The sequence below is a fragment of the Papio anubis genome, unplaced genomic scaffold (assembly GCF_008728515.1).
Source record: "Papio anubis isolate 15944 unplaced genomic scaffold, Panubis1.0 scaffold128, whole genome shotgun sequence".
NCBI lineage: Eukaryota > Metazoa > Chordata > Mammalia > Primates > Cercopithecidae > Papio > Papio anubis.
Window position 1 is genome coordinate 186,385 of NW_022161225.1, and position 24,429 is coordinate 210,813.

Consider the following 24,429-nt stretch of genomic DNA (forward strand, 5'->3'; position numbering starts at 1 on the left):
CATCAGTAGAAAAAAGTTTATATTTAGGAGAAACTAATTTGGTAAAGGTACGTGAAGAACTCACAAAGGCCAAAATGAGCCTGAGTGGTATTTTTGTTGTTGTGGTGGTATATTTTCTGTTTTTTTGTGTTTGCATTGCCTAGAATTCTTTCTTGCAGGCCAGATGAAATATGCCACCCTCCTCAACCCCTACTTATTCAAACTGGCCTTACCTGGAATATTTCAAAGCCATAGATGTCTAGGACGCCAATGTTGTATTCTTCATGGTCTTTCTGCATGGCTTTATTGATCGACTAGAGAAAGTAAACAGCATGGCAGTGAAATCCTTTCCATTTATACTAAAAACGGGCATGCGTTGGGGAAAGGGAGGCTGGACTCTACATAGCAAACACTACTGCTTGCAGGAAACAGAGGACAACGTGAAGGCAGGAGACCTGCTGCATTAACAAACTCTCAGTGCAAAGGCAAGCGCTTTGGAAAACCACCAGGATTCAGAAACGCGAGTACAGTAGAAACAAAAAATGTTTGCTTAATGATGATAACCATTAATTTCTGGCTGAGTCAGCTTCTTCAGGAGGTCTTAACAATTAGAAGAAGATGTCATCTTGGATGATCGAAGTAAAACCTATTTCACACGAAGAACCCACACTAAAGGATCTATAATTGTCATTTCCATTGTCTTCCATTCACCAGTCATTTAATGATGACCCAACACAATATGCCAGGGATGCTAAGGACAAGACAATCCTTGTTCCCAGGAGCTTATAGAGAGGGTGAGCTATCTGCAGATAGTAACAATAGTCATTATCTTTGAATTGATAATAGAACCTGCTTACATCTATTGAACATTCACCTCTGCCAGGGTTTGCTAGGTGCTCTTAATGTGTTGTTTCACTTAATTCCCATTTCAATTCTCAAAATGGCAGTGATACCATTATTTTCCCAATTTTCCACACACCAAGGCTTGCTTAAGGTTGTTCTATGTAAGAAGCAGGGTCTGGGACTAAATTTAAGCAGTATGATGCCTAAATCTGTGTTCTTAATCACTGTGAGAAGAGGCCAAGCAATTCATGGGAATAGACTTAATGATAGCAGGGAAGGTTTGGATAGAGGGGTTGGTGGGGGATGCAGTGGGGGAGGAGTGAAGCGAAGAATTCTTTGAGGTGCTGAATACCTGGATGAATTCTGAAGTACCAGAGGTGTTTTCCAGGTAAACAAAATGATATATCATCTTTTGTGAGCAAACGAGTAATCATACACAACACATAGTCAGTGCCCAGTAAATCTCACCTCAAATTAGGATCACTTGTATGAGTATTCATGTACTTTTACTACTTACAAAAAAACTAACAGATGACAGGAAGGAAGGTAGGTAGGAAGCCCAGCGCTGGAAGGTGCTCTGAACAAACAGACAAGATACGTGGATTCTAGTCCCAGGCTGCACTGCCCTCTTGCTGATTGGCCTTGGGTAAAACCACCATGGCTCAGGCCTGATATTCCCTTCTCAGTAAAACAAGGGATCTGAACAAGCTAACTGCATGACTTCTGTTTGGTATGACCCTGACCTTCCCAAGCAATTTTATACTTTAAATAGCCACTAGAACTACCTAGAATACTTCTCCTACCCTGTCCTGCCTGACCCTACTCTAACCACACTAACCGTACTTTAAGCCACATAGATGTTAGTGCCTGGAATCACATACAGATCTTTTGGATCGAACGGCCCCCTGTTGTCCCTTGACTAGGGTCCTTCTAGTTTGAATATATAAACATCAAAGGAGCAAACTAGCTAGGAATCTAGGGCCTCCTAGATCAATCACATAACAGAGTGACCTTGGGCAAATTCCTTAATCAATCTATGCCTCCCTTAGTTTACCTGTAAAGCAGAGATCATAGTACCTAAGTCACAGGGTTGTTGTAAGAATTAAGTGACGGTTTTTTCTCTTTAAAATACTTAGAACAGTATCTGGGCACTTATATAGTTAGTGCTATGTAAGTGCTTGGCATTATTATTTTACCATTTAGAGGCTACAGTGATTAACACAAGATTGTTACTGGCAGTGCTACACTGCTGAAAGACTGATTGTCAGCATATATATGTGATATACATATATAAATATATATTCATATGTAAGAGTGTGTGTGTATCTACATACACATATATATGTGTATAATTACATATAATTACACCATAACCAAAAATATCTAATAGTTTCAAAATACATGCAGAAAGTTTTTGATATTCCTCCCTCCCAAAGGTGGAGCCTCATTCCCCTCGCCTTAAGTGTGGACTTTCCTTAGTGACTTGCTTCTAATAAACAGAATGTGGCAGAGTGACAATACTTGAGTCCAAGATCAGGACATAAAAAAGACTGGCTTCTTGCTCACGCTGTCTTTCAGATCACTCACTCTGGGGAAAACCAACCATCATGTTATGAGGATATTCAAGGAGAGGTCCATGAAGCAAGGGACTGAGACCTCCTGCCAACAGCCACACGGGCAATCCATCTTTCAGCCATATCTTCCAACCCTAGTCAAGCCTTCAGACAACCACAGTTCCAGTCAGCGTGAACCACCAAGCTCAGCCGATCCCAAATATCTGACCCTCAGAAACTGAGAAAACAAGCACTTATGGTTTCAAGTCGCTAGGTTTTGGGTTAATTTGTAACACAGAAGTATGTGGAAAACATATTCCTAAATCTTTAGGCCCACAAATCAAGAAAGGCCCGTGAACGTGGATCTCCTCTTTTTCTGGTCTCTAGTCCTAGCTTTACCAAATATTTTGTCCAGAAGAAACTTGTTACCATACTAGATTTAGCTAAAGTATCTTGTTGGGCAGTTCTAGAAGGAAATGCAGGATTCAGTGATTGCAGAGTGAGAGGACAGAAAGCGAAGTAAAGTAATGGATGAAAGGAAGGAGCCAGAACAGGAACACAAAACCCTTAGTCATTTGACATTTTTTTTTTTTTTTTTTTGGAGATAGGATCTCACTCTGCCCCCCAGGCTGGAGTGCAGTGGCACAATCTCGGCTCACTGCAGCCTTGACCTCCCAGGCTCAAGTGATCTTCCCACCTCAGCCTCCTGAGTAGCTGGGACCACAGGCACCTGCCACCACACCTGGTTAATTTTTGTGTTTTTTGTAGAGACGGGGTCTCACCACGTTGCAGAGGCTGGTCTCAAACTCCTGGGCTGCAGCGATCCTCCCACCTTGGCCTCTCAGAGTACTGGGATTACAGGTGTGAGCCACCGCGCCCAGCCTACTAGTTTGACTCTTTATAGCTAAGATATGAAACATCACCAACATCAACTTGTGTTACTTACATCTACCAAGAAATCAAAAACCCGGGAGTGCAGGGCCTTGGCGAGCGCATCCCGGGTATAACAGGCCTGCTCCACATTGAGGGTCACGTGGATGGATTCGGATTTGCCTCCCCACTTGCTATCCATCTGCCGGCTTGTTAGCTTTTCTTTCAACCGGTCCTGGTTTATCCCTAGCAGATATGCAGGAAAAGCTAAAACTGTAGAACATAAAACAAAACATGACAATCTTTCAGAATTGGGACACTTCCAATTCATCTCACAAACATATGGAGGCACTTATGTGCACATGCACATGTGTATACATAGAAGGCACAGTCACAGGCCCCAAGAGCTTACGTTCTAGTGAAGGCTGCTTATCAGTAATCCCACACACATCCATCTCCTTTGTTCTTCCCAATTGTTTTATTACATGAGTCAATTCCTACGATGACTGAGACTTACAATAATACAAATCAGGGATCCAAGAAGGATGGCAAACCTATCCCTCCTACCGAGATCACAGTTAAATGCCTAACATGGACATCTCTCCAAGCTTCCAGCAAGACAGCCCGGAAGGAACTCAATCAAGAAACATTTCTTTGGCTCCAAATATTGTTTTCTTCCTTTTTAGTACAATGTTTTCATAGCATCATTTTTGAAGCACCTGATATTACTGAACTAATAATTACCATGTTTACTAATCCCATGTTTATTGAGTATTTAGCACGTGTAGGGTTACTAAAGAGGGAGGAAAGAATAGAAAATATGTAAGAAATCTTGAAAGCAATCTAGACAAGGCAAAAAATAGTTTGCCAAATAAAGAACCCTTAGAAAAGCTGAATATGTAACACAGACAGACAAGATGTGGAGAAATTAGAACAGGAAGATATTACTACTTGCTGGGGTAGTCAAGAGATTTGAGCTGGGTATAAAGGATAAATAGGATTTGTACAGATGCAGAGAGGAGAAGGGAGTGTACCAAGGGGAGGAAGCAGAAGTGTGGGAGACATGATAGAGACGAGACGCGAGCTACAGTGTGTGGACTAGCACTGGCTGCTGCTGAAAGTTCAGGTCAGATTAAAAAGGTTAGGACAGATTCCAATGCTGGCGGTCCTTGCATGGTATGATATATTTGGGCTGGAGGCAAAAGGGGGCCTGATGGCTAATAAAGAGGGGCATTATAAGAAGATTCCTCTGAGGGTAGCATATAGAGTGAAATGAAGGGGATGTTCATATCCTGCCCTAATGTCACATGGTATGGTAGTTTGTGGTCTTTGGATAGAGAAACAGAGACTTCCATAGCTCAACATCTTGTTTCAGACCATGAAACTTAACTAAGGAGGGCTAGTGATATAAATGGGGTTTTCCTGATTTCTGGGCAGAACGTTCTCATATAAATAAATGACACCATTCTTCGACATGAAAGAATGCTCAGATTTTTCCAATATGAATGAAAGATTTTTATAGATGCAATGGAAATTTTGAACTTGGCTATGAGTTTTCTTTTTCTGCATAATGCTTCACCAAAATTATCTGATAAAAGAATTTTGTTAAAGGCCTTATGATAATGCTAAAAAATCACAAGCCTCCCAATAAAGGATAATCTGTTTGAATTTCACAGATGGTGTTAGAATATAACGAGCTGACATTTCTCAGTGTACACCTTCCAATGAGATTAAGTCAGTGAATACATTTTGAAAACGTATAATGCCAGAACAAGACATTTATCCTCTATATGAGTGTTTCATAAACATGCTTTGAGCAATAGAAGGGCTTCCTTTTAGAAAAGACATGTAAACAAAATCAAATGCACTGATCTGAAAATGGCCATTGTACTTAGTTTTAGTGTTAAACACATGTCTAAGAATCTGGGTGTGTCTTCCAGTGAACTAAAACTTCCTGTGCACAGAGTAAGGACAGATCACATTCATAAATCAGATTGGACCCATGTTGGGTTGTTGTGAGAATCAAGAGACATTCACCAACATATCCAACATATAAGAAGCCCTCACTAAGGGAAGAGTATCCTGTTGGTTTTATTATCAGAGTGATATCTCACTTGATGCAGTGGACATCATCCTCAGCAGTTTACAGGACAGTCACAAGAGCTCCTCTCATTGTTTATAGGAACTATACAGTGAATAGGTTCATAAAATGAATAATTAGCCTCAATCTCTCTGTTTTGTAAATACGGCTTTCTCCTAAGCCCTAACCGTGTTCCCACATGGTTAAAATATTTGACTAAGATGTTTATGCCATTATCTTTATGACCTTTGCTAAAGAGATACAACAATAAAGGCTAAGATGAGAGTCACGGAGACAAAAGAGCGAGAAGGGACTGACAAAGACACACGCTCTACTTCCATCTTGTGGTCCTTTTCTGCAGAAGAGGGCATGGAGAGCCGCAAGCACTCACAACACAAGGAATGCAACTGGGCCAAGAATCACAGCCACAAGCTTAGGGAAATAGCGAAGGACACTAGAGCGGAAATACAGCGCTTGGCTTGAAAAAGAATCCATGCCATGTTTTTCAAACTTTTATGGCCTCATATTTTCTTCAGTGCCTGCCCTAATGCTGAAATTACAGGGCTGCTAATATTGACTTTCTTCAGGCTGTGAGTTTCCAAGAGGCAGTTGTGAGTGTGTCTGGAAAGGAGTGTCAGTATGGAAGCTTGGAGAACTGGAGAGGGAGAGGGAGGGAGGAAGCAATGATTAATTTTAAAATGTGGGTGTGTAACTCTGATATAGTTAATCAGAGTCATGGAAAACATTGAAGAACCTGCTAAAAAGTAGTATTTCCGCACATTTAAATAATGAAGATAGATTACTATTACTGCATTAAAGTGTAAAGCAAAGTTAGGTTTAATTTTTCCACCTAAATTTAAAATACAGGGAATAGAGAAACACCAAAAAGATGTAGCAAAAATAAAATTCAATTTTTACAAATTTAAAAGACTCAGCATGGTAAAAAAAAAAAAAAAAAAAAAGGTTTATCTGTCCTTGGTGTTGACTTTCTGTGCTTTCTAATCCGTGAATAACGGGGTAAAGGAGGGGCGCTGTCAACTGTGCTTTTCCTCCCCACTGTTATCAAAATAGTGACTTGTTCTTTCATTAAAATTCTTAGGTTAATTTGGTTTTTAATACCTGCCACCTCACTGCATTGCTGTTGGACAGGTACACGTGTGCCTAAGGTGAGGTTTGTTTGGCTTCACAGCAACATAAAGATTTGACCAAGGAAATGCTACACTTCCATTAGTCCAAGGACAGGTAAAAACAAAGCTTGTTTGGCCAGGCGTGGTGGCTCATGCCTCTAATCACCACACTTTGGGAGGCCGAGGCAGGCAGATCATCTGAGGTCAGGAGTTTGAGACCAGCCTGGTCAACAAGGTGAAACCCCATCTCTACTGAAAATACAAAAGTTAGCCAGGCGTGGTGGTGCGCACCTGTAATCCCAGCTACTTGGGAGGCTGAGACAGGTGAACTGCTTGAACCCAAGAGGTGGAGATTGCAGTGAGCCGAGATAGCGCCACTGCACTCCAGCCTGGGTGACAGAGAAAGACTCCGTCTCAAAACAAAAAAAACAACAACAACAACAAAAGCTTGTTGTTATTAATGGCTATTTTGCTTTAGTAGGCCAGTTCTGATGAAAATCTTACCATTTTTTTTCCACACTGCAACAGCTAGAGAAAGTCTGCTTTTTTCTATTTTAAAGGCATGGACTACCACTTCCCTCTACTTCATAGATATACTAAAATATGAGAAAGACAGAAACCAAGGCTACTCATTTCAGTAGTGTTCATTCAGTCTTGTAACAGCAGATCAGAAACCATATTAATGTCCAACAACAGATAATTGGTTCAATAAAGAAATAAAAGTGTAGCCAATGAATGGAATGCTAGGCAGCTATAAAAATGATGGCCAGGTGCAGTGGCTCAAGCCTGGATTCCCAGCACTTTGGGAGGCCGCCAAGGTGGGAGGATGACTTAAGGTCAGGAATTCGAGACCAGTCCTGGCAACTAAGCAAGACCCCATCCCTCTTAAAAAATAAAAATAAAAAATAAAGCTCCTTATGAATTGGTATAGAATAATCTCATATATATATATGAGAATATATATATATATATAAAATTTTTTCCCAGGAAGCACTGGGAAGATAATATAATTATATATATATTTATATAAATATATTTTTAATATATATAACTTTTTGTTTCCCTTTTTGAGATGGAGACTCGCTCTGTTGCTCAGGGTTCAAGTGATTCTCCCGCCTCAGCCTCCAGAATAGCTGGAATTACAGACGTACACCACCACCAAACATGGCTAATTTTTGTATTTTTGGTAGAGACAGGATTTTACCATGTTGGCCACACTGGTTTCAAACTCCTGACCTTAGGAGATCCACTGCCTCGGCCTCCTAAAGTGCTGGTATTACAGGCATGAGCCTCCATGCCTAGACTAAGACACATATTAAGTGAAAAAGCAACTGTAGAACATTGTGGTATAAGCCCCCATTATTGCACAAAAGTGGGGAAAAAAGAGTGGTTGTGTGTAGTTGTTCCGGAACACACATCCTTTAAAGGGAACACAAGAGACTGGGAACCTTGGTTACCTCTGACGAGGGGAACAAGTGGACTAGAAAAGGTATAGAAGGGAGAACATTCACTGTATACCCCCTCGAGCCAGGTTAATGTATTACCAAATGAACAAAACCCCAAATCAAAGGAAATTATTGAGGTGGGGGAGGCCCATTTCCTAGACCTCTCTGGCTTCCATCTCAGCCTTTTCCGATCTCCATGCCTCCATCGCCTCTGGTCAGGGAATTTCATGGGCAGTTGCCAGTGCTGAGCCTTACCCATCTGGCTGAGAAGACTACTAACTCTGGACATCAATGTGCAATAAAACACTTCTTGCTTCAGACATCTAGGGAACTGTTTGCTGTCCCAGTGTCATGATTTTGTTGTCAAGCATAAAGAGGCAGTAAATTATTTTACTATCCAAGAAGGCAAAAGAAATCCAGTCTACTTCAACAGAAACTACCACCAAACCAACACTGTTACCATTAAAAGGCCAAGTGTTAATGATCCTACTGGAAACATATGTGCATTTGTTAAATGTCAAGGATAATGTACACAAAGTTTAGAAACACAGTTATCATTATTATGATTATTAGGTCATGTTTTCAGACTTTATGGACACCCCGTATATTTATGGTTTTCTACTCCCTTCCCTGGTAAACATAATTCATCTTTTTCTTTATCAGATAGACATCAGAAGTTAGCAGAACTTCCCTCTTTTATCAGAAAAGAAAACAAAAACATAAAACAAGAACCTTATTTGGAATGGAAATATCCCTACTGCATTGTCAGCAATGAGTGGGATACTATTTATTACTAAGCATCTAAATTTATCATCCTTAAAGAATGCTGAGAAAGGAAGAATGTCTTCCTGGGTGGTTAAAGGATGTGTGGGTTCTGAGAGCAGCCTGCAAACTGTTGATGCCTAAGAGGCTAAAGTCATGTGCCGCTGTATTTATGGTAGATTTTGGGCACATATAACCAACATCTCTCTGCAGGAAGAACCCTGATTTTTTTTCTCAAAGAGTAAAAACGACCATTTAGGTGTGGAGGCTCCAGTTATGCAGATGTGATCATTAAAGGTGATCATCAGAAATGTCAACACAACAGTCAACGTCCATCTTTTCCTGTGCTCAGAAATCCAATCTAATCCAATCCGTGGAACAAACTGTGAAGCTGTGAACTTCCCCTATTTACATATATTATATTGCTTGCTCTTTAAAATCTTTAAGTGAATTTAGATCCTAAAGACCAGTTACTTAAAGGTTTTCATAAAGAGACTAAATCTTTTGCATTAAGCCATTACTCTAATCCCCATTAAAGAGAACACTTTATCTTTAAACCGAGATGTGAAATCCTCCCAGCTTTCCCCAGGTTAATGATAAACTGAAACGATTCCATTTATCATCGATGGTGTGGGACTTGGAAAGGCTGGGGATAAGGAGAGGGGCAGGTGCATACAAGAGGTCTGACCTCTCGTGAAGCCATTCTGTTCTGCCACAGAGGACATGTAGATTTCTCACTTCTTCCCAATATTCCCATTTAAGATCTAAGCAAAGGAAAGTGCTGGGTTACTTCTAATCAGAGCTAGCCACCCCTCATTCAATCAATGGCCACGTGCCAGGGCTACGCACACTCTTCACTCTCCACAGCTGCGTAGTTGCCAACTTCTTTGAAGCTGATGTTTCCCAGGTGGAGAATACCCGCCACGATCTGCAACACCAGCGTTTGCTCTTCTGCAAAGATCCCAATCACATTCATGGCATGCTGGAAGAGAAAAGAGAAACTATCCAGAGAAGCTGGTCGTCAGCTTTAAAAGCAGCCAAGGCAGAGCAGTTGCTCTAAATAAGGGTGTGACAAGTACAGACGAGTCAGAAAGAAAAAAAATCATAGATTGGGTTGTGCAGTCAGTCACATGTGGCTGACCTTGTGATGACAGCCGGACTTTCTTGTACAACATGACCACTGCCCAGTGTACACACTCTTCTCATGTCTCAAAGTCATGCTGGAAGGGCAGTTCTGTCTCTAAGCAGAACATGCCGTCCTCCAGGAATAAGGGAATACTCCAGGAGGAATGAGACTCGGAGGAGTGGTAGTTGTACACAAAGTCTCCAAGTCCTATCTTCATCCTTTGATGTGTTCTTATTGCCAGCTTCCCTTCGAAGGTCACTGCTGACCTTTCCACCTACTCCAAGTGGACTCAAGAGATCTTTCCCTTCATCAGGAGGGATAAGAATATGTTGTACTTGCAAAAGGATCTAATGAAAAATCTCCAGGAAATCCAATAAAAGCATCATTTAAAAGTACAGTTTCTGAGGTCCCTTAAATGCAATAAATACCGCTAAAATGTCTAAATCTTAGAGAACCATCTCCTAAGAAAACTATACTCTACTATACTCTAGGACCAGTGTGCAGACTCCTTACTGGCACTTTTTCTCCCATGTGCTCTGAGGCCATGTGACCTGTTGACACCATTTTGTTTCCTGGCACCCAGGACACAGTCTGTCTGAACTTTCTGTCCCTTTCAACCACAAATGTACTGAATCCACACTACTCATTCAGACTCTACTGCTCAGTTTGGGATCTGAGTTGAGGAATAGTCACCAGCTTGAAACAGACTCAAAGGACAGTGGTAATGAAGGCCTTTGAGGCTAAGTGGGTGGTCAGCTTACCTCTAGAAAGTTCTAGATTGAGTCATTTTAGTTGCTGCTCACAGGATGGAACCCCTCCATAATCTACCAAGTTTTATAACTTGGCCCATAACATACATGCAATGTGAAGGGCATGGCACAGAAAAAGGGTCCTCTGCCCTGCGCAGTACAGAGGGGAAGAGAGTCTTCAAAACCAGAAAAGAAATAAGAGAAAAGACTAAATATGTTCCAAAATTTCTAAACCTATTCAGTCCACAGACGTGCTGTTTGCTTAGCCCTTCTAAGATAACAGCTCACGAACAGAGTAGGCCATCAGCAAACAGGTGTGCTCAATGTACGCATCATTTTTGCCTATTTACCAGAGCTCCTGCAGGGGGATAATGATGAATTCATGTCTTTTTACCCATCTCAAATCATTAAGTGGTCCTCAGGCAACTGGCACATGGGTATGAAAGGGCACTGGAACATGAATGAGCACACAGAGTGCTCACACAGAACAAGGCAGACATTTTATGCAGCTCTTCGCTTTATTAAGCTTCACTGCCCTTTCGGCCACAGGAAATGGCCAGCTGGGAGACCAGAACCCGCCTGGCCCTGCGCCGGCACTTACCAGAGTTTCCTGAAACTCCCGCCTGTCGTCAATGTCATCAACCTTGTATGAGCCCGAGAGGCTCAGGTAGTAATAATAGTCCATGCTGGTGATGCCAAGGCCGTGCTTCTGCTCTGCAGAGGCGCCCTCGATGAGCTGGAGCACGAGAACACAGGTTGAGCCATGATGTGGACCACAAGGCACCCGAAGTCGCCTCATACATCCTGCAGTCACCATTCCCAAACCCAGTGATGAGGACTTTCTATCTCTGCTTTCTAAAATTATAGGCAGTCCTTGCTCCCAAATATGTACTTGTAGTAGCCCCATGTCATCTCTGCACATTTTGATTCCTAACTCTGGAAAGACCTGCAAGAGCTGAGGATTTTCCCTGGTCCACTGAAAGGAACTCGACTGCCACCCTTGGCAGAGTGGAAAGCAAAACAGATTTTCATTACTTAGCTCCTGCCCAACTTGCTACAGCTTTTTCAAGTGGAGCTGGCTTTTCCATGCTTCTCACTGCAGGGTGCATGTTAAAAAACTGCCATGCAGCTTCTCGCTCTCTGGTATTCTGAAACCTCCTGATCAATGACTGTCCCTTGGCTTTTCTTGTTTTTTATAGACAGGGTCTTGCTCTGTCACCCAAGGTGAAGTGTAGTGGCACAATCTTGGCTCATGACAGCCTTGATCTCCCATGCTCAAGCAATTCTCCCACTTTAGCCTCCTAAGTAGCTGGGACTAAAGGCATGTACCACCACGTCCAGTTAATTTTTTAACTTTTTGTAGAGACAGAGTCTCACTCTGTTGCCCAGGTTGGTTTCAAATTCCTGGGCTCAAGCAATTCTCCCACCTCAGCCTCCCAAAGCGCTGGGATTACAGGTGTGAGTCACCACGCTCAACTCCTTGGCTTTTTGTTCAAACTCTGATGTCTGCCTTGGGCCTGGGCAAGACCCTCTTACTGGGCTTTAACCAGTGGTGTGCAGGAAAATGTTTAACCCTTGAGGAAAAAAATTGATTTATAGTGTTTGTCAATATTCATGGTATAAATACTCCCACTCTGACTGATTTCAACTACCAAAGAAATGTCACAGAAGGAAGAGGGAAGAGATGTGCATCGCCCATGCGAACCAGCTCCAGCACACCCTGGCTCTAACCCAATAATATTTAGGAAAATAGGGACAGCTCCCCATCCATGCTTCCCACCTTCGTCAAGTTGCACAACGCCGTCCTGGCTCCCCTCCCCACACGGGGGGCCTCATCTCCATTACTGAGAAGCTCTAGGTCACCCCATGACATCAGGCTTCCTTCGTTTCCTGCCCTGTCTCCTGAACGTTCACCTTTTGGTCCCACCCCTTCCTTTTTTTCCTCTATTTTCAGTCCTCTCCCCACCCATATACTGTAGATTCCCTCTAACTTGCATCTTCAAATCTATCTTCTCTAACTCTCTTCTAGCTACAAACACGCTACTCTTTGCCTTCTTTTTTTTTTTTTTTTTTGAGACGGAGTCTCGCTCAGTCGCTCAGGCTGGAGTGCAGTGGTGCCATCTCAGCTCACTGCAAGCTCCTCCTCCCGGGTTCACGCCATTCTCCTGCCTCAGCCTCCTGAGTAGGTGGGACTACAGACGCCTGCCACCACGCCCAGCTAATTTTTTGTATTTTTAGTAGAGACGGGGTTTCACCGTGTTAGCCAGGATGGTCTGGATCTCCTGACCTTGTGATCCACCCGCCTCGGCCTCCCAAAGTGCTGGGATTACAGGCATGAGCCACCACGCCCCGCCAAGAATTACTTTCATGTCAGAATCTTGAAGCCCTGAGCCCACCAGTTCCCAGCCTCTATTCCGGTGGTTTCTGACCTAAGGGCAGAGGACTCCTGGGGAAGGGTTAGGGTTTGCATTTATTTAAAGAAGTCCTGGCATCCATTATACACTTCCATCTAGCACTCAGTATTATTTCTGTGAAATATATAATTTTTTTCACTTATCTATACATGTTGCTTTAATACGATTTTAAAAATGACTGAATTCACAGAAGTTTTAGACATTTATTATACTTTTTCAATCAACAGATACCAACTAAAAGAATTATTTGGCATCACCTAAGATATGTGTGTAACTGAAAAGACTGAATGTGAGCTATTACACAGTTTAATGCCCTTCTAATACAGGGATCCGCAAACTAAACATGAAACAAAACAAAACAAAAAACAGTGACCAGGCCTTTCTTCGAAGAAAGTCTAATGTGGATCTTCAATATAAAATACTAATAACTAAATAGAACATAAAAAATTTGGTTATTAACATCATTGTATTTTTTAAGTACTTAAAAACTTTTACAAAAGTAGCTGAATCAGGGCCAGGCACAGTGGCTCACGCCTGTAATCCCAGCAGTTTGGGAGGCTGAGGTGGGTGGGGCACTTGAGTCCGAGAGGTAGAGGCCAGCCTGTGTAATGTGGTGAAACCCCACCTCTATGAAAAATGCAAAAATCAGCCAGGTATGGCGCCATGTGCCTACGGGCCCAGCTACTTGGGAGGCTGAGGCAGGAAGATCATTTGAGCCCAGGATGCAGAGGTTGCAGTGAGCCAAGATTGTGCCACTGCACTCTAGCCTGGGCGACAGAGCAAGACCCTGTCACAAATAAAAAAAATAAATAAAATAAAAGTAGCCGACTCAGATGACTGCTGAGGCCTGTAACATAACCGAAAAGCACCCTGCACACTGCTCTGGCCCCAAACTCTCCACGACTTCTGAGGGTCTAGGTGGAAACTTTTCAACTTGGCATTGAAGATCCAAAACCTATCTCAAATCTTCCCTCCCACAGCTCACGTGCTGGAGATGCCTGCCCTGCACACAGGCTGAGGCCGGGCTCCCTGACTGACTTTCCCTCTCCCACCTCCACTGCTTTAGCGCTGGACACCTGTCTTTCCTGATCAATCCCCTCCACTCTCCATCCGGGTTCTACCTCCTTCATACCTCTCCTACTATCCGGCCAAACCTGCCCACATGAATTCCTTTGGCAAAGACTCCAACACTCCTCATTTTGTTTTGAAGTTACGTCAATACTTCCTTGATGATTTAGCTTTGGGGGAATTGTTGTCTTATCACTCCAATTAGAACTCATTCTCCTTGAGGGCAGGGGCATTCTCACAATTCTGCACATTGACTTGCACATGGTACCATAATCAGTCCTCCCTGGCTTGCCAGACTACACTCTATGCCTGAAGTCTGAGAAATATTTTAATGTAGAGAAGGGACAGGAAGTGGGCAGGAAAAAAGTAGAAAGGAAAACCTGGTAAAATATGTGAAAACTCCGCTCTCCTGGGTTCCTCATCACCACCCTAGATTTTTCCAGAAGGAAGTTGGAGATCTTTCCACCATCTGGTTCCCCACCTGGACTGAACTGGATTTCAAAGTATTTTCCCTGCAAGAAAGTTAGGGATTTCCTTCAGTGGTTGGTGAACAAAACATGATGTCCCAAACAGGCTTTGAATACAGTATAGAATTCAAGGAAATTCATTAATAAAAGACACATTCTGAATTACTCCTAATTTGAGTCTAGACTTCCTTACAGTTTTCAATCAGACAATAACCCGTGCTTTTGTCCAGCCACACGATTCTGTTATGAGCGAGCACCTATCATTCCAGCATGACTAAATAAGGATATGCTCTATTCCTTGCTCCTTTCCCCCAGTAGGTGCCCGCCTGCTCAACCAGAAGGTGTAAAAAAGGAGGCAGAAAAATGGCATGGCACCCTTTCAGAGGAAGAGCGCTCTTGCTCTGTCAGACTTCATCTCATGGCTTTGAGCAAAAACACTCAATCCCTCTTACCTATGGAACATCTAAAATGTTTATCCAAAATGAAAACACTTTATAAAAAGTAAAGTTCTTTCCAGCTACTCATGGGCCTAGGGATTTTTGTCACTGTCATTGTTACGAAAATTCCTCTTTAAATGACTGCTAATAGGGAACAAAGGAGAATAAAAACCTAGACTGCAGTTGAAAAGGTATCTAGGTTGCTATTTTAATTATATATAGCCAGGCACGGTGGCTCACGCCTGTAATCCCAGCACTTTGGGAGGCCGAGGCAGGTGGATCACTGGAGGTCAGGAGTTCGAGACCCGCCTGGCCAACATGGTGAAACCCCATCTCTGCTAAAAATACAAAAAATTAGCTGGGCATGGTGGCAGGTGCCTGCAGTACCAGTGAGGTAGGAGAATCGCTTGAACCCGGGAGGTGGAGGATGCAGTGAGCCGAGATCATGCCACTGAACTCCAGCCTGAGCCACAAAGCAAGACTCTGTACAAAAAAACAAAATAAAATGAATAAAAATTATATAATTATTATAACAATTATATATTATATATAATTATTATAACAATTATTATATATAATATATATATTTAAATTGTTCTTTTTTTCTCACTAGAACTTAATTTCTCTCCTGTCCTCAGAAACTTAAGCACCCTCAGAGGCCAGAAGAGTAAATACAAATAAAGGAAAAGAGGGAGCCATGTGGTCTATGGCCAGACTGGAGAAGATGCCCAGCCTCACCACATTCACATGTAATAACATAAAAATGTGTACGCTCACTAAATCCACCCATTTCAGGAATGAATTCAGCTGGGTTTTATGTCTGTGACTGGAGCTGTAAACTCATTAAGGGCAAGAAAAGTACTGTGCACACTGCAGATGTGTGAGTACATGCTGTGTTCCTGTTCTTAATTATTCTAGGTGTCAAGAGAGACCACCAAAGAAGGCCGGCTTCTGACTGTCTACGTGTCTTAATCTGATGACCTTCTTCCTCCCGGCAAAAAACAAAAACACTCAGCAGCACCAGGCAGAGAACCAGTAGCCATGGCTCTGCGGAACGTCAGTGGCACCTGGGCAAAGCTTGCTGAACAGGAGCTCCCGTGCTTCCTTTGGTGGCCGCCTTCACCACGCTTTCCTTTTAGCATGTGATAGAGGGAATAATTCAGTGCCTGTCCCCCATTCCTCATCAGTTGAGGGAAAATGAAACCAAACAGAACATCTGACCCAGGAAAGGCAGGTGTTGGACGGGCAAGCTCCCAAGTCCTCCTTAGCAGCGGTGCTCAACCTTGGCTGCCCCTTAGAAACACCTGGGGAGCCTTTCCAACATGCTGTCACAGTCCAGGCCACGCACATCAGACTCTCTAGAACCAGGGCCCAGAGCTGTGTGGTTTTCAAAAAGTCCCCAGCTGATTTTTATGTGTGGTCAAGGTTGAGAACCACTGCTGTAATAAAATAAAATGCATATGCATGGCTCATAATTATCACATAAAAGTTAACCTTTCTAACAAAAGGTTAACATATTTATAGGACTGCTGTATAGCAGCCTTGGGGGGAAGGCAGGAAATTGTATAAAGGGAATAGAATGTTGCATTTGCATTTTGATAATGAAACGAAAAGAAGTTTCAACTCAACCCTTGGTAATGATTTATTTCCTATGTTGGGTGCCAGATACATAGATGTTCATTGTATTATTTTTAAATCGTGTTTGAAATATTTCATAATACATTCTTTAACTTGAAAAGATTTATAAGTGTTAAATATATACATTCTTATGCTTCATAATACCTGTGCACTTTTAAAAGTGAAATTACTCATAATTCTACCCTGATGCCACTTCTTCATTCTCTTGCTAAATAATCACTGTCAGATGTCAAACTTGGATTTATATATCTCTTAGTTACATTTCATATCATGTGCACATTTAAAAAAAAAAAGGAACATATTGTAAATATTGTTCTGTAATCTGTTTTTTTAATTTAACAACATATTCTGAATATCTTTTAAAATAAGTAGTTATTTAAGCAGGAAACTTATGTAATTTATTCTAAAAGTATTGTTGGGCAAAGATAATGAACGACTAAAATTTTAATAACAATTGCCCCATCGCTCTCCTGGAAGAATGTATCAGTTCTCAACCAATAGCATGTTTTCTTGATTATTATCAATCAACTTAATGTTTGCCCATGTGAGAGACAGAAAATGATATGTGGTTTTCATTTACATTTCTCTCATCCATGATGGTGAATAGTGGGAGACAGAGAGAGAGAGAGAGAGAGAGTGTGTGTGTGTGTGTAGGTGAGTGTGTCAGTGTGTGTCTGAATTGTCTCTCCCCGTCTTTCCATCAGGATTGTATAAAATTTTGCAATTAGGAAAATAATAAATGTTGAGTGTTTTTGTTATTTACAGAAATTGATGTATCCTCCAAATATAATGAACAATTTTATATTGCAAAAATCAATGAAGATATCAATTTAATTATTTTTTTCTGGTCTCCAAGGAATCCAAGACAGGGGAAAAGGCAAATAAAGAGTTAAATTTGGTCAAGTCCATTTTTACAAGATTTAGATTGAAAATTAAGAAAAAAGTTCAAGTGGAAAATTTGTTTAATTCTTCTTTCCTATTTTATTATCCAGAAAACTTCAAGATAACACAACTCAGGCATTGGGCCCAAATATGAGAGACAAACAAATGAGTAGTTTGAATAATATTGGAAAGCAAAGAAAGTAAGGGCAAGTCTAACAGAGAGAACCCACCAGGGAACTTGACAATTATTATATGAGCACATAGTAAAAATTCTCTTGGAAATAGAAGCTTCTTTCCAAAATAGACAGTGGAAAAGAAAATTGTTTTTCTCCAGAATTCCCACTTATTTATTTTAAAATGTTCCAGAATCAGCCTCACAGATGGCTCCGTGAATGCTTTAGTGCCAGACATGATCTATGGTTGAAATAAGATGCAAAATCTATATAAATCAAGGTTACTGGGTAAACATTTGTTTCTCTGTAAATGTGGCTTTTGTTAAGGGGAACATACTCATATTCAGCCTTGCCAGCTTTCCTATTTACCCCCTCGGGAGACACTCAGACAGAAACATGACTAAAGAAGCCTTCACAACAATGCATTTGGTTGATATTTTCATTACCAGTTAGGTAAGCCAGTTAAGAGGCAACCTGTGAGGCCAGGTCCAGTCACTTTGGGATGTCGTTAGGTTATATGAGTAGGGCATAAGACAGATGCACAAAGCCAGAGGGCTGGGGTGGGCAGGCAGCTCGCTCTGAGGGACAGAGAGGAGGAAGTTTGTCTCTAAGGTGCCAGATCAGTCCAACTCTCTGCACCCTTCAGAGTCTATGGACCAAGTTCTAAGAAGCAAAACCACTGCCAGTGGTTGATACCTGGGATACCCATCTACTCTAGTTATTTCTTGGTCTAGGAAAGCAAGTCTTTTCTCCAGGGCATAAAGACAACTCCTCCAAGGCCAAAGCTGCCACTTTCATCATTTATTTTCCTTACGAAGGCAACTGATGTGGAAAATGATTTTCAAAATTATCTTGTTTGTATCCCTGGGGCACAAAAAAGGGTAAACTGCAGCTTGGTGGCATGCTGCTATAGAAAAGGAAGGAAAGATTGAAGAGGTGGGCTCCTGATGGCATGTGAAAAGCTCCCATTTCCCGTGGGATACTGGACTTCAGTCAGAAACATCAGCATTATCAATCAAGTGACACTGTCTGAAACAGGGAAGAGACTTACAAATCGGCTGGAGTTGTTGTTCCGGACGGTCTTGGCGTTCCCGAAGGCCTCCAGCAGTGGGTTGGACTGTAGGATAATGTCCTTCACGTGCTGTCCCAGCAAACAGACTGGAGATTAGGAAGGTGTGAACACCTACCACACAGTATGCCAAACTTTCTCTAAGGAGCTGGCTTCTGAATGCATTAAGGCGAGGGGCCCCACATCCATGTGTCACTGGCGGGGTTTCTGGAGGATTTATTCTTTCACCATGACAGACCTCAACCTGTTTGTGTATTTGGGTCTTCCAGTTCTCATGGCTTGATACAGGATCCCCAGGAGCCAGGGTGCCACTGTGAATCAGGAACTATTCACACAAACGTTCTCAGCTTGGGTTTCCAAATTGATTGCTGCAGCTTCACCTTGCACTTGTGGGAGTGCCAGGTATCACAGCAGGAAAAAAAGTGAAGTGGTACATGAAGGGGTGTCTCCTTGCTGTTCTGACCAGGGTCTTTCTTCTCACTACCCCTTCCCAACTAGTCTACCCACCCATCTCATCCCATCTCCAGCTGCTTCACTGCAAGTTTTCTTAAGGAAAATTAACCCACTTCTCCCCCGCAAACAAGGTTATGGAAATACAGCCTGGTATTTCTCAAACTTTAATATTCATGAATCACCTGGGGATCTTGTCAAAATGCAGATGTGGACTTAGTAAGGTTGGGGTAGGGCCCAAGAATCTGCACTTGTAGCCAGCTCCCTGGTGTTGCTGGTTTTGCCAGCATTGATACACACTTTGGGCAGCAAGGGTCAACAGTGGATTGTGTGGAACAAGTCCTGGCCTACTAGGGGGGAAGGATTTGTTTTTCAAACATCCCAGTTCTGTGCAAAAGTGTGCAAAACACACCATAGACATGAGACAGCTCAAGAGATAGAATTTGATGTTGGAGAAGTCTTTCAACAAGTGAGTCATTCCTTGTACTTCTAATTATTCACATGCTATGGTTAAACATGTTCCAGAAATAACAAGTCTTCTGGCTTGTGCTCTTTAGCTACTGACTAATTCCAAGCCAAGGGCTCTGTATCATTGTCCTCATAGGAAAACAGGAAGAGGAAAATCAACATTAACTGTCTGCAGTCTGGCTACCAGGTCGTAGGGGTGTAGCAAAGAGGAGTAAATTAATGCACTAACTACTGACTGACTATGTAACAGCCAAAGTGTTCTTCTGGCACTCTCTTGAACCTTCAGGAGAGAAACTGCCATGAGAAATGAGAACTGGGCTTTCACTGTGACTGGGGAATCATCCTTAGCAACGGCACCAACGGCAATTCTGGGGGTGGTCCTTTCATGGGTCAGTTTCAAAGCCTAGAAACACACTTTCAACTCTCTTTTAAAAACTCATGGATTTATAAAACTCTGCTTTTCTTTGTACAATCAATTTTGAGTTTGTGGATCTTCCTTAACTCTATCTTTTTTTTTCGCTGGCCACACATGCCTATACCATTTAACAACACTCAGCTTCTCTCAGGAAGAGAACAAAAGACAGAATCTTCTTCTATCTTTTCCCTTTTTAAATTACAGACTTTAAAAATGAGAATCTTTATATATCCATCCATCCATCCATCCATCCATCCATCCATCCATCCATCCATCCACCTATATGTATTCATCAACAATCAGGGATGTCCAACAGAATTCTGTGGCATGCGGCAGGCATATTAGGGAAAAGAGAAAGAGCAAACCAAGGTAAAAGAGCAGCTCATCGGCCGGGCACGGTGGCTCACGCCTGTAATCCCAGCACTTTGGGAAGCCAAGGCGGGCGGATCATGAGGTCAAGAGATCAAGACCATCCTGGCCAACACAGTGAAACCCCATCTCTACTAAAAATACAAAAATTAGCTGGGCGTAGTGGCACATGCCTGTAGTCCCAGCTACTCAGGAGGCTGAGGCAGAAGAATCGCTTGAACCCAGGAGACAGAGGTTGCAGTGAGCTGAGATTGCACCACTACACTCCAGCCTGGCGACAGAGCAAGACTTTGTCTTAAAAAAAAAAAAAAAAAGAGCAGACCATCTGTAAAACAGCACCCTGGATTCTTGTCTCCATGTCAACCCTCTCAGGATCCAGTACAATCACAGGAATAGAGAAAAGCAAGTGCAATCACAGGAATAGAGAAAAGCAAGTACAATCACAGGAATAGAGAAAAGCAAGTACAATCACAGGAATAGAGAAAAGCAAGTACAATCACAGGAATAGAGAAAAGCAGTACAATCATAGGAACAGAGAAAAGCAAGTGCAATCACAGGAATAGAGAAAAGCAAGTACAATCACAGGAATAGAGAAAGGCAAGTGGACTGAACCACATGAACCCAGGTTCTAGAGCTGCCCTTACTGTCCAATATGGAAGCCATAAACTACCCCAACTGAGATGTAACTATAGAATACACACTGTATTTCAAAGACTTAGTACCAAAAAAATAAAATATCTCATTAATTTTGTTATATTGATTATATAATACAATCTTTTTTTACATATTGGGTTAAATAATATTATTTTAAAAAGTAATTTCCTTTTTCTCTTTCTACTTCTTTTAATATGGCTACTAGAAAATTTAGAATTACACATATGGCTTGCTTCATCTTTCCACTGGGCAGAGCTGCTCTCCATCTTCCTTTCATTCAGAGAAAGAGGCCACTTTAAGAACCCTTCACTCTGCAACCTTAGTTTGCTCTTTCTCTTTTCCCTGATATGCTCACTACATGCCACAAAATTCTGTTGGACATCACTGATCGCTGATGAACAGATATGGATGGATGGGATGGATGGATGGATGGATGGATGCATAAATATTCTCAGTTTTAAAGTCTGTAAGTAAAGAAGGGAAGAGATAGAGAAGATTCAGTCTTTGGTTCTCTCCCTGAGAGAAGCTGTTGTTAAATGGTATAGGCACGTCTGGCCAGCAAACAAAAGATAGAAAGAGTCGATCCACAAACTCAAAGGAGGACTATTTGGCTCTGCCTTAAGCTTTCTGATCTACCAGTACATGATAGAACACTATTTAATTAATAGATAGGGGCCAGACATGGTGGCTTACGCCTGTAATCCCAGCACTTTGGGAGGCCCAGGTGGGTGAATCGCTTGAGCTCAGGGGTTTGAGACCAGCCTGGGCAACGTGGTGAAACCCTGTCCCTACCAAAAATAAAAAAAATTAGCCAGGCATGGTGGTACACACCTGTGGTCCCAGCTACTTGGGAGGTTGAGGTGGAAGGATTGCATAAGCCCAGGAGCAGGAGGCTGCAGTGAGCCGAGATCGCCCCACTGCACTTCAGCCTGGGTGACAGAGTGAGACCCCATCTCAAAAAAAAAAAAAAAAGAACCACAATAAAGAGAATTTTGTGTGTCTTTTAAAAGTCTACAGCCGACCACAGCAATAACATTAAACAGTTCTGATTTTAAAAACTAATCTTTGGAATGAATTCTGTCACCAGTGGTGCATAGTGGTGATGAGCGCCAAGCTTGGGCTGCCCCTTACGGACCTCAGCTCTCCATCACCATCATCCATGGCTCTGGGGAGCAGGCTCTACTCATTCCTGCCAATGCTGATTTTAATTTTCACCTCTTGAGTGCCCTCATTCTCTGGATCTTTTCTCTTTCCTAACATTTCCTTTACACTCTTTAATCTCTCTTTTTTCCTTCTCTTTTTCCCCTTTCTCTGTCTATGTCCTTTAAAATTTTTATAAGTTTCTTGAATTGGTAAGTGGTTCACATAATTCAAACCATGCAAGTTTCTAAAGGGTATACAGGAAGGGTAGGCCCTTCTCCCAATCCCCCAGCTTCCCTCCCTCAAGACAACTGTTGTTGACAGTTTCTTGTGTATACTTCGAGGGATATGTGACACATATCCAAACAAATAGAAATATACACTCTCTTTTGATCCCTCAAATGGCAGCATATATTACACACAATGTTCTGAACCTTGCCTTTTGTAATTAATGATATATGTTACAGACCATTGTCTATCAGTACATGAAGCCTCAGTTTTATTGGTGTATAATATTCTATTATATAATGAACCACAAATTATTTCACCAGTTGCCTAGTGATGAACACTTAAGTTATTTCCAGTCTTTTGCATTACCAAAATTGCCAGAAATAACTTTATACATGTATTATTGTGTATACATTTCAGCATCTCTAAAGAATAAATTCTTTTCAGAACTGCTGCACTGAATGGCAAATATGTGTAAGTTTAATAGATTTTGCTGAAATGTCCTTCATTAAAATGTACTAGTTCATCTCCTACCAGCAATGTATGAAAACAACTGCGTCCCTACTACCTATCAATCAAGTGTTTAAAACATGGTAAGATTTTGGCCAATCTGATAGGCAAAAAATAGTTTTCTAATGTAGTTTTTATTTGTATTTTTCTTGTTATCATGATGGTGAACATACTTTCATGTTTTGTGAGTAATTTATCTTTCCTTTTCTATGAGTTGTCTTCCATGTCCTTTGTTTATTTTCCTTTTGGGTTGCTGAACTTTTTATTGATTTGTAGGAGTTCATTATATATTAGGCACTTCTACCTTAAAATATGCTATTCCTTAATCCCAGCACTTCGGGAGTCTGAGGCGGGCAGATCATGAGGTCAGGAGTTTGAAACCAGACTGGCCAACATAGTGAAACCCCATCTCTACTAAAAATACAAAAATTAGCTGGGCGTGGTGGGGCACGCCTGTAATTTCAGCTACTCAGGAGGCTGAGGCAGGAGAATCGCTTGAACCCAGGAGGCAGAGGTTGTGGTGAGGTGAGATCGCGCCACTGCACCACTCCAGCCTGGGCAACAGAGCGAGACTCTAGTCTCAAAAAAATATATACATACACACACACACATACACACACACACACACACGTGCACGCGCGCTATTCCTTTCCATTCCAGATTTCAAGTTTCACAGTTATAGAAGAACCAGTGTCTTTTCTGTGGAAGAAAAATTCTTTTCTAACAGCAAATGGAGCCTCTAACATTTCCCATAGCATAAGGTATCATAATGGGCCACTGCCCACTCACCTGGACTTTGGGGCCTCCTCCAGACACTCTGGAGATGTAGCTCATGATATATTTGGCAGCCACTGTTTTTCCAGCACCACTTTCACCACTAAAGAAAAACAGACAAAGTGCCCACCTGAGAAGTGGATTACAACCAGCTCCCTTCCTTGTCCCCCTCCATCACACAAAACAGACAAAGACAAAACAGACAGAAAAGAATCCTTTTTTTTTTTTTTTTTTTAGTGCAATACCAGTAGAGAAAGGCAAGTTACAGCAGGATTAAGTCGCCCATGTGAGTCGGATTAACATGGTGTGGATAATTACCACTGTGCACACCACTGACCATTAAGGATTTTACATGCCCAATAATGGGGGATATGATCAGGAAAATTATGGAGTGTCACAAGGGTGGAATTCTGCATAAATTACAACTGACATGAAGACTGTAAACACAATAAACAAGCATATGAAATCACGGTAAGTGAAATAAGTCATTCAAGTTATATATAAAACATGATTACAATTTTTTTTCTAAAGTACCTAAGAAAAAAAGACTGGAACTACCACAAAAGGTTAACAAAGGCTTTGGTCAAGGCAGAGACTATGAGAAACTTGTTTTAATTCATTAGTTTTCAAACATTTTGTAATGCATATGCTATTTTTGTAATTTAAAAACAGAAAAGAAAAAGTGGGCACTCTGAGGTTTCAAACCATGTGCCTTGAACTGATGCAAGCTTCCTTATTT

The 24,429-nt window shown here is 41.7% G+C and overlaps 1 protein-coding gene across 2 annotated transcripts in view; it reads right to left on the reverse strand.

The window, feature by feature from the left end:
- LOC116272565 (unconventional myosin-Ie) overlaps positions 1 to 23,872 on the reverse strand; it is a 102,968-nt gene extending 79,096 nt beyond the window's left edge. Inside the window, exons 1-7 of one of the 2 annotated variants that reach the window (XM_031661305.1) lie at positions 23,706 to 23,872; positions 18,665 to 18,754; positions 14,397 to 14,528; positions 11,136 to 11,270; positions 9,509 to 9,641; positions 3,322 to 3,518; positions 213 to 293 (exon numbers count right to left, since the gene is read on the reverse strand). In XM_031661305.1, the coding sequence (XP_031517165.1) occupies positions 213 to 293; positions 3,322 to 3,518; positions 9,509 to 9,641; positions 11,136 to 11,270; positions 14,397 to 14,528; positions 18,665 to 18,754; positions 23,706 to 23,750 (813 nt within the window). In that variant the 5' untranslated portion in view covers positions 23,751 to 23,872. The remainder of the gene's footprint in view (positions 1 to 212; positions 294 to 3,321; positions 3,519 to 9,508; positions 9,642 to 11,135; positions 11,271 to 14,396; positions 14,529 to 18,664; positions 18,755 to 23,705) is intronic. The other variant, XM_031661304.1, reaches the window with a different exon arrangement.
- Positions 23,873 to 24,429: the final 557 nt, after the last annotated feature.